This window comes from Mizuhopecten yessoensis, unplaced genomic scaffold, assembly GCF_002113885.1.
Source record: "Mizuhopecten yessoensis strain PY_sf001 unplaced genomic scaffold, ASM211388v2 scaffold716343, whole genome shotgun sequence".
Lineage (NCBI taxonomy): Eukaryota > Metazoa > Mollusca > Bivalvia > Pectinida > Pectinidae > Mizuhopecten > Mizuhopecten yessoensis.
The window spans coordinates 834,128-850,218 of record NW_018480069.1 but is presented as its reverse complement, the minus strand read 5'-3'; the positions used below and the strand labels follow the sequence as shown (position 1 = coordinate 850,218).

Genomic DNA, 16,091 nt, shown 5'->3' with positions numbered 1-16,091 from the left:
AGAATCCTGTTTTTAATTACATAATAATATGTGTCTGGAAAATGAATTGTGTTATTTGAGAATCATGAAAGTTTTGTATGTATGGAGAGTAAGATAAATGTACTAGCTATGGAGAGTAAGATAAATGAACTTGGTATGGAGAGTAAGATAAATGTACTAGCTATGGAGAGTAAGATAAATGTACTAGGTACGGAGAGTAAGATAAATGTACAAGGTATGGAGAGTAAGATAATGTACTAGGTACGGAGAGTAAGATAAGTGTACAAGGTATGGAGAGTAAGTTAAATGTACTAGGTATGGAGAGGAAGATAAATGTACTAGCTATGGAGAGGAAGATAAATGTACTAGGTATGGAGAGGAAGATAAATGTACTAGCTATGGAGGGTAAGATAAATGTACTAGGTACGAGAGTAAGATAATGTACTAGTAAGATAAATGAACTTGGTATGGAGGGTAAGATAAATGTACTAGGTATGGAGAGAAAGATAAATGTACTAGGTATGGAGAGTAAGATAATGTACAAGGTATGGAGGGTAAGATACATGTACAAGGTATGGATAGTAAGATAAATGTACTAGCTATGGAGAGTAAGATAAATGTACTAGGTATGGAGAGTAAGATAATGTACTAGGTATGGAGAGTAAGATAATGTACTAGGTACGGAGAGTAAGATAAATGTACAAGGTATGGAGAGTAAGATAAATGTACCAGGTATGGAGAGTAAGATAATGTACTAGGTATGGAGAGAAAGATAATGTACTAGGTATGGAGAGTAAGATAAATGTACTAGGTACGGAGAGTAAGATAAATGTACAAGGTATGGAGAGTAAGATAAATGTACTAGGTACGAGAGTAAGATAATGTACTAGGTATGGAGAGTAAGATCAATGTACAAGGTATGGAGAGTAAGATAAATGTATAAGGTATGGAGAGTAAGATAATGTACTAGGTATGGAGAGAAAGATAATGTACTAGGTATGGAGAGTAAGATAAATGTACTAGCTATGGAGAGTAAGATAAATGTACTGGGTATGGAGAGTAAGATAAATGTACAAGGTATGGATAGTAAGATAATGTACAAGGTATGGAGAGTAAGATAATGTACTAAGTATGGAGAGTAAGATAAATGTACTAGGTACGAGAGTAAGATAATGTACTAGGTATGGAGAGAAAGATAATGTACTAGGTATGGAGAGTAAGATCAATGTACAAGGTATGGAGAGTAAGATAAATGTACTAGGTACGAGAGTAAGATAATGTACTAGGTATGGAGAGAAAGATAATGTACTAGGTATGGAGAGTAAGATAATGTGCTAGGTACGGAGAGTAAGATAAATGTACAAGGCATGGAGAGTAAGATAATGTACAAGGTATGGAGAGTAAGATAATGTACTAAGTATGGAGAGTAAGATAAATGTACTAGGTATGGAGAGTAAGATAAATGTACCAGCTATGGTGGCCATTAATTTTATTACATTTGAACATCAAGATGTGGTTAGTTTTAACGTGGAAAACTTCCATTGAGATTAAAATGACTGCCAGCGAACATATACCTTGGAAACGAGGAATGAGTTAATATAACGTAATCCAATTATTAATTGATCACCAATAAAATCATAATAACCTGATTATATTCACCAATCACAATATCCCAGGTCATGACCAACACTTTCCCAACTGATTAACGAGCCAATTAAGGAAAATAAATATCACAGTAACTTGAAAAATGATGTCTCATTCCTGAAACCAGGTTCATGAATAAAGCTGTATATATAATGCCCCCGACAGAACATAAAAAACATACTGACATATATATATATCACATAAATAAACTGATAATTATTTTCCGAAAGTTTAATCTATGTTTTATGTACCATATGAAGTTTTAAAAACTGACAAGCTGACAGATGTTCCCTGATCATGATCTACTAAATCTAAGCTGAACAGATTGTACCTCACAAGTATTACAGTAATGAATTATTTTGAAAGTTTATCAACCACTAATCTAACAAGAGTACCGCGGGGCGGAACAAAATACGCCTGTCGAATGCCTAATAGTGGTATATACTTTCTTACATTGAAAAAAGATCTACAACATTCTAAGAGTGGTTGGCTGACATGCTATTAAAAAATTAGGAGAAAATCTCCGGACAAAAAAATCAAATAACTGAAATGAACAAAAGGCCATCACTTTTGCAAAAATCGTTGCATCAAAATTCTTTTAAGGGAGCCACAACTTCATATCTTGATTATAAAGTATACCAAGTTTCAAAGAGATCCGTTGAAAAATGTAGGAGGGGATTGCCGGTCAAAAATCAAATACTGAAATAAACAAAGGGCAACAACTTTTGCAAATATTGTTGAATCATAATTCTTTTAAAGGAAACACAACAACATATCATGATAATTTAGCCTATTAAGTTTCAAAGAGATCAGTCAAAAAATGTAGGAGGAGATCTCCGGACAAAAAATCAAATACTGAAATGAACAAAGGGCAATAACTTTTGGAAAAATTGTTGAATCAGGAGACACAACTTTATATCATGATTAAAATGTTTACCAAGTTTCAAAGAGATCGGTCGAAAAATGTAGGAGGAGATTGCCGGACAAACAAAAGTTTACGCTGGCCAAATTTGACGGGGGTATAAAACAGATTTATTGTAAACACTCCAGGTAAATATACCAACTCTGTTATTTATACTGTTGTTAAGGCACATACGGTATGACGGACAAGAATTTATACATGTGATCAATCTAGACTTGATTCGCTATCCTTTATGGGTAGTTTCCCCTACAGAAGAAAAATTACCGTCCTTTCAAATTCCCCGTGTGCTTCAAAATTCCCCTTTTTCAACAAGAAAATAGTAATTTTCGTCAAAATATTTCCCCCATGTTTTCTTTTAAAGTTCAACAATTAAAATACATAATACTGCATATATACATTTCAAAACAAAAACATAAATTAAACAAAAGTTCTACAAATTCAATATATACTGCACACATGTATGTCGGACAAAACATTTATCTTTTACCTTCATAACGCTAGAGCCTTGTATCAAAATTCTAATTTCTCCCAAATCTGAAAAAGGGTAGATCCCCTTAAACCTAGATTGATCCCTGCAATGATAAAGTCATTACATTGGGGTTCAAACAGAACACTATCTCAAATCGTAACTTTGACAGGAAATCCTGAATGGAATCAACTGAATTATGATTAACTTGTTATCCCTTGTTAAATAGCTCATGTATGATATGTCAGAAACCAAAAAAATAACCACTCCAAAATGATACAACCATATTAATTTTTCTTTGTGGTTTCGCAATTTTTTAGCAATTTTGTAAATGAAGGTATAAAATCACAGATCATGGAATATATTTGGAATTTGTTAGGTTTCATATTTTCAAAATTTTCAAACATCTTAACTTAAATCCTTAAATAGTTTACTGTTATAAAGTTTATTTTTGGCAAATGTTGAATAGAAAAAATGTACATATGATGGCAAACTCTTCATACATTTCTGACCTGGTAAGTGAAAATAAATTGCAGATACAGCAAACAAGAAATACAATTTTCAAGAAAGATTTTTGTAATCTGACCCAGGAACACTGAAGTCCGAAGTACATCACTCAAACAGAAATAAATGGGAAAATTATACACCCAACACATTTGTCTTAACGGAAATCAATTTGATCATCTATTTCTCGTACTTTTTGCGAGTCTGTAATGAAGCTTTCGAGTGAGGCAGGCAGCTGTTAAATGGTATTAGTCACATCAATAAGCACATACTGTCCCCAAATTAAAACAATCTTGCCAAGCAGCGGCCATTGATAACGACAACTTCATGATTTGCAATAAATCTTTGCCAAAGTAAAACTGTCGTGCCAATTCAATTGGCCTTATTTGAACAAAAGTATTAGATGAGGTTTATTTGCTCTGTACAAATGAGACCATCAAGTGCTTAAGGCTGTTAACGTTCTAGGCTTCGAAAACGTGTTTAGCCTATAATCTGACATTGACGGACAGATGAAATTACAAGTGATTTGCAATTATTTACACATTATTAGACATTTTGCATAATGACAGTAAATTTTTCATAATATACATATTTGTCAGGGGAAATGTGATCAAGAGTGATCTGATAAATCATCAAAAACATTTTTTTTTTTTTTCTATGAAAACTCAGTGTTTAAGTATCATTAAAATCTGGTAGTCAATGAAAAAATATCAACAGCTGCTTCACACAAAGCTGATTTATGAAAATGGACACTCAGGGCAGAAAGAACAGTCACAAAAGTTTTCACGCATTTCTAGCCATGTAAAGTACTGTGTGCCTACATATTTTAGCAGTATTTTTGTTTCCACACTTTTCACGACTGAAGTATTGTGCTTAATTATGATTATGCCAATTAAAGTTTTCATATATAGTTTTTTATAACATCTTTTGACAATTCCTCAATTCACTAACCTGTTATAATTTGATAATATGCTAAAATTTTAGTCCACTTAAGTAAGATTTTTACAGCAATTGTACATGCTCTTCACAGTAAAGGTGTTGGGAAACTGGTCAAAGACCATGATTTGAATAGAAGTCAAATAAGGTAAAGCAACATACCACATTTATATAAAGAGAGAAACAAATTGTTCAGAAATACATGATATTAATCAGTGTAATATTAAACATCATGATATTAACCAGTGTGATATTAAACCACATGATATTTACCAGTGTGATATTAAACAAAATGATATTAACCAGTGTGATATTAAACAAGATGATATTTACCAATGTGATATTAAACAACATGATATTTAGAGAAACAAACTACTACTGTATTTTCCATGGAAAAATATCCAATCATTTAAAGATTTATCCTTATAGCTGTTACTCTATGAATTTGTTCTACATGTACATATATATCCTTCAGATCTAGAATGAATCTTTGGCTAATGAATCGCTTCAAGCAAAATCCACTTAAAATCAGTCAGCTTGATAGGACAAGGAAGATAACAAATGCATGCCATGATTATGTATGGTTATTAAACAATCTAGACACAATATAATAAAATATATACCTCGGATTATGTGACTATAGGGTAGTGCTATATGGACCTGACTAAACTCACTTGTAAGGGTCCTTGATTTCCTCTGTGACAAAGTTCAGGTAGTTCCTGGATAAACATACAAAACAATGATATAATATACAAATACATGCGATTCCTTCGGAACAAAAAGTAGTGAGATTTGTGTTTTTAAGTAGGGAGATTGGATTTTAAGCAGGGAAAGATTTTTTTCGCCGCATCACAGTGTACTAAAAACAATACCAAAATCAATTTACTATCCAACAAACGTCATATGAAATCTGTCAAGATCGTACGATAAATGTAGGTAGACATTTAACTTACTTTTGTTTTAATTAAAAATAATAGAAATTACATATACATGTATTTACAAAATCTGTTATAGTTATTAATCAAAATCTTGTTATGATGCTACATTTGTATAAACCCTGGTAGTAGGGACTATGAACAAGTAGAAGTGTTACATTATTAGTGAATATAAAATGTATAAGCAGCAGCAGAAGTTGAATAAATTGTTTTTACTCAAAACTGTCAAAGATAATAAACTTGTTTATTCACACCAAGAAAATAAATATATCAACAATCAATGGTAAGTTAACAACTAAAAATAATTAAAAGTAACATTCATAGAATTATCATTTTATGTATTGGTACATAGACAAAATTGCTGGTATCAAATTAGACACAAAATTAAATATTAACCTCAACTACAATTTCACCGACAGAAGGGTCTCTAACGAAGTATACACTGAAGCTATCATCAGACATCCCGGTGCTCTCATAGTTTTCAATACAGATTGTTTTTCAATTTAAATGGCAGCAGACTGCAGGTCTTATAACAAAAACAGTGAGCAGTGCAGCATTCAGTGCTTTATAGTATGAAAATATTGAATATATTGATGCATCATATATGGTAACATCTTTTCATGAAATATACCTATTGTTCAACTTTTAAATAGTTTTGAAACATTTCTATTCAAAGTGGAAGGCGTATTCACATGTATATACATTCGTAACTCCAACTTGCACATCTGGCAATTATATTTTTCGAAAAAAGATCACAATGTAACAGCCCGTGTGTATAATAGCCATAACATTTATCCTGCTGACCACTGCAGTGACAGCATGTTGTCCCTCCCTTCCATACCCACATGTTGTCCCTCCCCTCCATTCCCACATGTTGTCCCTCCCCTCCATCCCCACATGTTGTCCCTCCCTTCCATCCCCACATGTTGTCCCTCCCCTCCATCCCCACATGTTGTCCCTCCCCTCCATCCCCACATGTTGTCCCTCCCTTCCATCCCCACATGTTGTCCCTCCCTTCCATCCCCACATGTTGTCCCTCCCTTCCATCCCAACATATTGTCCCTCCCCTCCATCCCCACATGTTGTCCCTCCCTTCCATCCCCACATGTTGTCCCTCCCCTCCATCCCCACATGTTGTCCCTCCCTTCCATCCCCACATGTTGTCCCTCCCTTCCATCCCCACATGTTGTCCCTCCCTTCCATCCCAACATATTGTCCCTCCCCTCCATCCCCACATGTTGTCCCTCCCTTCCATCCCCACATGTTGTCCCTCCCCTCCATCCCCACATGTTGTCCCTTCCTTCCATCCCCACATGTTGTCCCTCATCAAGCCTTATTGTTCTTTTCAGTATCCAATATAGATATATAATACTGAGGTAATTACAAGATGTACATGTAACTGCATGAATCAGGATACTGACCAGGGAGGAGGTCCATATCCAACGTGATAATCTCCTTTTGGTTCATTATCACCAGATCATCAACTCAGATAGCGGTTAATACATTTTGCTGTCATTAACTGTCAGAAACGTTAACTAACATCTGGAAGTTGTTGCTGCTGCTGATTTATGCCTGATTATATCCTGCATCATAATCCTGACACTGTAATACCTGTTAGCCTTAACTATTTATTTTCTAAATGAGAGGTTGCAAAGGACAGACTCCTTAAGGTCAAGTGGGCCCTCAAGACACGTAAAAAGTTACATCAGTAAGGCCTATAGAATAAAGAACATTGAAGTTTGTAGCATAAAAACATAAAAACACGAAAGAAAACTACCAAGAAAAGGGGCTCATCCTATATTTGCCCAAATTATCTTTGACATTTTCCCTCAACAGTTCAATGGATGTTTTCATACAACTGTTTAGATGAGAGAGAAAAAGGTAATCTTTTAAGAAATATCACACAAACACTATTCATTGTGTCAAAATCCAAGATTGCCACTGTCAGCCATATTAAAGTATAGATCTACATATATATAAAATATATATATATTAAACCTAAGCTGGTAATTGAAACTTTAAGTATATGCAAGTGTCAAAAAAAAAATGGAAGCATTCATTAGAGGGTTATTGCATGGAATCCATTTAAGGTGTCAAAATCCAAGATGGCCAACTGGTGGCCAAATTGAATTTCAGATCTGGGTCCAAAGCAAATCTTCCAGGTATACACTAAATGATACTAACTCATTGGAAAGAAGTTTATCTTTATGAAAATCAAGTAACTTTCGGAGTTACCACACATTAACTTTTGTACATGTGTGGACGTCCACAGTGTGATCATGATAAGTTACCTGCTCTTCACAGGCAACACAAAAGCATTTTCATTTACAATGCATGTACACTGTATACAGTAGCCTATATATAGCTATAGTGTAGCATGATATGTGTTCAGACAAAAAGAAGAGCACCATCTTGTAGAATGAAATTACATACACCAAACCTTAAGGATTCCAGCCTTTTTTAATATTGAAATTAGAATTGTTGTAGATAGTGTGGAGTATGGTAGCTAAAACCAAGGGTCACCCTTGTTTACACAAGTCGTGAAGCATATGTTGCCATCTTTTCTGTGATGTTTATACCTCAGAATCCTGATACATCAGGGACCGCGTAACAGGGAACAAGATACAGAGTAATGTTAGAAAGGCGAGTTATTGTATTCGTCATGGCCAGCTGGTAGCTAGGATTTAGGTATCCATGTAGTTCTATGGGTCTTCTGATCTGGTGTCGGAAAGATTGTCCTTTAAGCCACGTTTTATAAAGCTTTCTTAGACAAGAAATACTTTAACTACACCGTGCTAATAGCAAGAGGAATTTTAAGTTAAAAATTTAAGTTGACTAATGACCTGCAGATGATTTTAAATGGTAAACTTTGACCTCTGATTGTGGCCCCGACTGTATGTCTGTATAATGGATTAGACATTACAGTTTTAACACTTTATTTCTATAAGTCAACACAACAATTAATAACATCAGAAGAATGGGAAAACAACCTTAAAGAGCCTTAGGAATTCCTGTAGCCCTATTCATGGTCTAAGGGCTAGAACTTGAACAACTTGCATTCTTTGACAAAAGTGAAAAGCTCTGGTATTTATATAAATCTTCAGAGGATCTATTTTGTATAAAATATCCCCTCTTTGGTTCCTATATATCTAAAATCCACAACTTCACAATTGTTTTATTGATAATTCCTGCAAACTTTAATCAAACTTTGATTAGAAGAAGTTGAACATGTAAATATTTAATGGACGTTGCAAAACAATGGACAAAAACAGATAACAATATAGGTCCCCAGGCCAGAACATAGCAAGTCCTTAAATTTTGTAGTTCTTTCCAATCCAACGTTCAGTATTTGGGTACTAAAGTGCACCAAGAGATTTAATGGCCCGGGTGTCTAAGGTGGCATCAGATTCACAACATCACAAGGAGGAAACTTTATACACTGACATACTGTACGCACCAAGATATCTTAGCGGTGTTCTGTTTTGAAAGCTTTACGCACTTTTAAAATTGCGCTAATTTATGATAAATTTATTTGGTGTATTTGTGTATAGCTTTCAATTGCATATATATATTGTCAGTGCACCAATCCATCAATGCGCTAATCTGTTAAAATTTGGTAATATGCTAAAATAAGCATCTGTTAAAATAAGCACCCTCTTACAGAAGGACTACGTCTCCAACACACATCGAGGCGACATCAAAACGACCTTAACTGTTAATAGAGCGCTTAACCCAATACACCAACCAAACCACGTTTACTACAATTACATGTCATCATGAAAAAGTTGTCGAGGTAATTAATGGAACTAGTCCAGCAGTCACCATCAACAGCTGGAGGTTACCTTTATCCTGCTAATAACGTTATACACTTTCAGATAAATATAGATGTAGCAGGCCTACATAGCTCTGGCTTTTTTCTTGCATAAATATGTACTGCTACACTTATCGAAATACTTTTAAATCAAGTATACAGATTACGGAGTTTAATAATCTTTTTCACCAATCAAGTTTGCCTTTTATTTATACACATTAGTTAATAAAGATAAACAGTAGAGGATCTGGGGGGGATAGATGAATCCATAAAAAGATTGGGGTCTAAGCAAGCCCTACCAAAAATGACACCTGCTTCATAACTAACAATCATCATTAATACATGTACAGTTCTCGGTCATAATGACATTCTGGGTGGATGTACTGTCATAGTCAAACATGACAAACAATTTATTATGTGTTGGGAAAACGAAATGTCCATCATACCTAATGAGCAGAGCTCGTGTTTGACTTTCGCCACCCAGTTTTTACAATTTGGATTATCCTCACATTCGTTGTCCATATACTTGTAACATCCATTTAATATACAATTTTTGGTAAAGGTTAACTTACACCAGTATTTAAATATTCTTAATTTGTGCAAGAGGGACAATGGGAACCTCCCCAGTTCAAAGTATACCATAGCATTTGGTGTCGACCGTTTAACTCCAAGAATATTTTTACTAAAATCTAATTGTACCCTCTCAATGTCAGGGGCTGTATGGAATTCCCATACTTCACTACTATAACCCGCCACGGATCCTACATATGTGTCAAAGAGACTCAATAATGTGGACACATTTTAAAATATGGATACACAAGTCTTTTTCAATGCGAATAATGCTTAACTACATTGTGATTCTAACTGTTTTTGCGATAAATTAAAGTTACCGTTATAGTTTAACAAGCCAGGATAGCAAACACTACCTACATTCTCAAGCAATGTACCATTAAAATACCATTTTTCATCCTGTGATATGCTACCTGACTTACGAAAAACCAAAACTTGAGTTTTAGGGACATTAACCGTCGGAGACCACTTTTCAGTATAATTTTTAAGTTTGTCAAGCATGGACTGTAAACCATATATACTTTCGGAAAACAAAACCATGTCATCTGCGTACATTAATAAAAATAGGGAATTGCGTCGACTGTTCCCATTCCTGAACGAAAACCAAATTGGGCATCCGATAATGTGTTGTTCTCGTCCGCCCATTTACTCAACCTCATATTAAGGATACTAGTGAATAATTTCAGCATGTTACAAGGCTAATACCTCGATAGTTAACGGGGTCAGTTGTGTCACCCTTTTCAAAAATTGGCACAATGAATGCCTCTGACAGTACTTTAGGGAAATAACCCACTCTAAACACAACATTGAACATCTTATGAAGCAGAGGAATAAATACATGTTTTGCTTCACAAAACATTTGTTCAGAATCTGGTCCGATCTGTGACTGTTCTCCCTTTAAGTTTCGAAATTGCCGTTTCAATTTCTGAAAGTGAGATAGCATATTCTAGTTCATCACATAATACATCATCATCATAAACAAAATCACCGTCAGTATTATCACTTTCACCAGCCAAATTCTTAAAGTAAGTGTTAAAGTCATCGAGACTTGCGTTTGGTTTCACTTTCAATTTCTTTTTAAAGCTCTTATAAAATAATTTTGGGTTGCTCACTCTCCACAAATCTATCATATTGCCTTGTGCTTTCAAATATGATCGCGTTAACTTTCGCTCAGCAGACTACTAGACTTATACAAACTCTTACATGAAACAAGTATGTCATGATTTTCTCGAGATGAGGAATAATTAATTCTTTTCAAAGCATTTGTATATCGTCTATACAACATTTTACACTGGTTGTTAAACGAAGGCTTGTCACGTGATTTGGTAGGTTGACCCCCTTGCCGAGAAGGGGCTGATGGAATACAGAGGAAACAACAAATTTAACAGGAAAACCTTTCCAGTGCCTTTGTACTTATTGTTGGTAAGGACACATTTCTTTCACTCAAAACAACAAAATGTAACAAAGACTAAAGTTTCCTGATAAAGGCATTGCCTGACCTGGTTGAATCTGATGCTATCTTTTTACAATGAATAATTACTGCTAACTTGCTTTTTACTGCATCATGCACACACAAAATTGAAACTCTATGCATAAAATAAGGCTTATATTTTAATGTGATATAATTTTAAGTTAGGAAAAAACTTATACACCTTATTATGGTGAATTACATACAATACTGCCTGAAGGCTGTCTGCATTACAAATGTATTGTTATAAAATATGGATTAACATACCATCCATTGTCTGGAAAGGGGAACTCAAAGGTCATATACAAACACATTAATTTACTTAAAGACAGAAACTACCTAAATATGTATGTCTAGTTAAATTAAAACAACAAAATCAAAATTGTTTTATATCATGTTTATACAGTTAAGCTGAATATGCCGGACCCCAAGGACAATCCTTGTAGAATATCTGTATTAGATTTTTCATGACCAGCAATTTTATGTAAGGTTATGGGGTGGGGATCTCAACTGTGACTCAGAACCTGGGTCCCTAGGGTTGTGGCCAGACCCCAGGATCAATTCTAATATCATGACTGCATTCATCTCTTTTTGCCCAGCATTTGTAGTTTTTGGGTGGGGATCTCAACCGTTTCAAAGTTATGACCAAGGGGTTAAGTCTGCAAGGGTGGGGGCAGACCCTGAGGTCAATTCTAATATCATGACTGCATTCGTCTCTTTATTCCCAACAATTGTATATATAGTTTTAGGATGAGGATCTTAACCATTTCAAAGTTATGACCCAGGGACTATATCTCCAAGGGTGTGGCCAGACCCTAGAGCCATCCTGGAAGCAAATGTGCATTCTTCTCTTTATACTTAGCAATTGTATATATGGTTATACGGTGGGGATCTCAACCATTTCCATGAAATAAACTTTTTTTCGTCCGGGGCGGGGGGGGGGAAATATGATCGATAGCCATGGCATAGTTCTACAGAAGAAGTCGTTTGTAGCAATATAGCCAATTTGCCCCCTTTTGGCCCCGCCCCTCAGCCCCCTGGGGGGTCAGCCCAACCATTTGTACAATTTTGAATCCCCATCCCCTAGGGATGCTTCCAGTCAAATATGGTTGATATCCATCTCTTAGTTCAAGAGAAGTCGCTTAAAGCAATATAGACAAATAACCCTTTTGGCCCTGCCCCTCAGCCCCCTGGGGGGTCAACCCAACCATTTGTACAATTTTGAATCTCTACTACCTATGGATGCTTCCATTCAAATATGGTTGATATCCATCTCTTAGTTTCAGAGAAGTCTCTTAAAGCAATATAGACAAATTGCCCCATTTTGGCCCTGCCCCTCAGCCCCCTGGGGGTCAGCTCCACCATTTGTACAATTTTGAATCCCCACCACCTAGGGATGCTTCAAGTCAAATTTAGTTAAATTCCAATCAGTGGTTAAGAAGAAGAAAAAGTCGTTTAAAGAAATTGTTGACGTACGGACGGACGAAACGGTATGGCATAAGCTCACCTTGGTCCTTTGGACCAGGTGACCTTTGGACCAGGTGAGCTAATAATGCAATATGACATTTACTTGTCATGCCCCCACCCCCATACTGTCCAATAACAACTGTAGTGATCACACAAGCCAAGAGATGTTCAAGAAGTCCATGGCAAGGTAATGCACATCTTATTATTTGACTGATGATCCAGAATAAGCTATACAAATTTCAATTAACCTGTTCACCCCTAAAGCCACATTTGAACCTTACCATATCAAACCCTGGGCAAGAACAGTTAAAAATATAGGGGTGGGTGAGCTAATAAACCCTCCAGTGGGTAAAAAAAGAAATCAAATGTGTTGACATTTTATAAACTTACTAGTAAATTCTGCTAGACCTTGAAGCACAAGTCTTGAAATGATAACTGTTGTATACAAATATGTTGACAACATTATGTTCAGAAATGATTTGGATCTTAAGTATCCACTTAGGATGATGTGTGCTCCTGGCAGCAATGTCCATTTCACATTTCACTCTAAATCGAACATGAGCGATGTATGAATATCATAGGCATAGAAAGTTTCATAAAATTCCAAGCATTCCTTAAAGGATCATTGCATTAAAACCATGGGACTTTTCACAAAATCCAAGATGGCCATTTGCAGCAATGTTGATTTTCAGATTTGGTTCAAAACAAACTTGAGTATGTAGTTGATATGATAGGCTATATATATTTAGAAAGCTTAATGAAAACCACATTGTTCTTAGTACAGTTACAGCAGTGAATCCATTTGTGTAGACACCCAAGGAGGTGACACAAAACGATAAACTTAGAAACATGCTGCACGACACATCTCCTCAAAGCTACGCTCTAGACAAGTTCTGAGAGTCATGTACATATCAAACATCAAAATGACACATCTCCTCAAAGCAGTTCTGAAAGTCATGTACATGTCAAACATCAAAATGACACATCTCCTCAAAGCAGTTCTGAAAGTCATGTACATGTCAAACATCAAAATGACAAATCTCCTCAAAGCTACGCTCTAGACAAGTTCCGAGAGTCATGTACATGTCAAACATGCTGCACGACACATCTCCTCAAAACTACGCTCTAGACAAGTTCTGAGCCATGTACATGTCAAACATCAAAATGACACATCTCCGCAAAGCTACGCTCTAGACAAGTTCTGAAAGTCATCTACGCTCTAGTCAAGTTCTGAGAGTCATTTACATGTCAAACATGCTGCACGACACATCTCCTCAAAACTACGCTCTAGACAAGTTCTGAGTCATGTACATGTCAAACATCAAAATGACACATCTCCTCAAAGCTATGCTCTAGACAAGTTCTGAGAGTCATGTACATGTAAAAAATCAAAATGACACATCTCCTCAAAGCTACGCTCTATACAAGTTCTGAGAGTCATGTACATGTCAAACATCCAAATGACACATCTCCTCAAAGCTACGCTCTAGACAAGTTCTTAGAGTCATGTACATGTCAAACATCAAAATGACATATCTCCTCAAAGCTACGCTCTAGACAAGTTCTGAAAGTCATCTACGCTCTAGTCAAGTTCTGAGAGTCATTTACATGTCAAACATGCTGCACGACACATCTCCTCAAAGCTACGCTCTAGGCAAGTTCTGAGAGTCATGTACATGTCAAACATGCTAGCAGTGAATCCATTTGTGTAGACACCCAAGGAGGTGACACAAAACGATAAACTTAGAAACATGCTGCACGACACATCTCCTCAAAACTACGCTCTAGACAAGTTCTGAGTCATGTACATGTCAAACATCAAAATGACACATCTCCTCAAAGCTACGCCCTAGTCAAGTTCTGAGAGTCATGTACATGTCAACCATCAAAATGACATATCTCCTCAAAGCTACGCTCTAGACAAGTTCCGAGAGTCATGTACATGTCAAACATGCTGCACGACACATCTCCTCAAAACTACGCTCTAGACAAGTTCTGAGTCATGTACATGTCAAACATCAAAATGACAAATCTCCTCAAAGCTACGCTCTAGACAAGTTCTGAAAGTCATCTACGCTCTAGTCAAGTTCTGAGAGTCATGTACATGTCAAACATGCTAGCAGTGAATCCATTTGTGTAGACACCCAAGGAGGTGACACAAAACGATAACCTTAGAACCATGCTGCACGACACATCTCCTCAAAGCTACGCTCTAGACAAGTTCTGAGAGACATGTACATGTCAAACATCAAAACGACATATCTCCTCAAAGTTACGGTCTAGACAAGTTCTGAGAGTCATGTACATGTCAAACATCAAAACGACATATCTCCTCAAAGTTACGCTCTAGACAAGTTCTGAGAGTCATGTACATGTCAAACATGCTGCACGACACATCTCCTCAAAGCTACGCTCTAGACAAGTTCTGAGAGACATGTACATGTCAAACATCAAAACGACATATCTCCTCAAAGTTACGCTCTAGACAAGTTCTGAAAGTCATGTACATGTCAAACATCAAAATGACATATCATGTTCTGCCAAAAGTTTTAGAACATTTAGACTTATTATTTACTGCCTAGAACACTTATGTTGGTCAACAATAAACAAAATCCACTCTGCCTACAGGAATGTTCCCTTCATAATTCCCTCATAAAAGCTTGTATGCATGTCAACACGATATGTTTCATGATATCAAACTATGAAACTTATATCTAGTTTAACCGATAACAGCTGGTTTCAATGAACAAATGACAACATAATTTGATAGAGATAATAGGGACTATCATGCCACCATTGTATGGACATTCAATTTGATCAGTATGCATCCTCAACAGGAATCCTCTGTCACAAAGGACTTCCTCGACTGTATCCCACGGCCGGTCAACAACTCCCGTCACAGTGTATCACGTTCAGTTATAATATCTTAAAAATGTTGTTGTTCTAATGGTCAATTTTCATAATAAAGCTTTTTTTATTTGTCACCTAAGGATTTTTTCCCAGACCTTTGTTGGAGGAACCAGTCTCAATATGGACTATATATAGATTTAGAACCTAATGTTGACTAACAGAAAGTTCACTGAGTGGGAAAGTGTTTGAAAGTTGCCTAGACAAACTTCTGAAGGTGGTCCAGGGAGATGAAAATCACAAAATTATTTTCAAATTTATTCATTATTGGTCCAATGGATTTTATGTACATTGCATATAAACAGTTGTGTTAGTGGACTTTCTCTAGAAGCTGAAATGCCTGGATTCAGGTCATTCAATAGCAAGGAAAATGAATGCACACAAACAGACATACTCTAATCAGCTGTTTTAAAGCCCAATTAGAGAGTGTGTAACCGACTTCCAATTATAGCTGGCTGCTTGAGTGGTCAAGACTACTGCAA

General features: G+C 36.0%; 1 protein-coding gene across 3 annotated transcripts in view; it reads right to left on the bottom strand.

The window, feature by feature from the left end:
* Positions 1-16,091, bottom strand: part of LOC110443382 (large neutral amino acids transporter small subunit 2-like) — a 46,916-nt gene that overhangs the window by 16,629 nt on the left and 14,196 nt on the right. For all 3 annotated transcript variants that reach the window (XM_021487563.1, XM_021487564.1, XM_021487565.1), the window contains exon 4: positions 5,126-5,170. In XM_021487563.1, the coding sequence (XP_021343238.1) occupies positions 5,126-5,170 (45 nt within the window). The remainder of the gene's footprint in view (positions 1-5,125; positions 5,171-16,091) is intronic.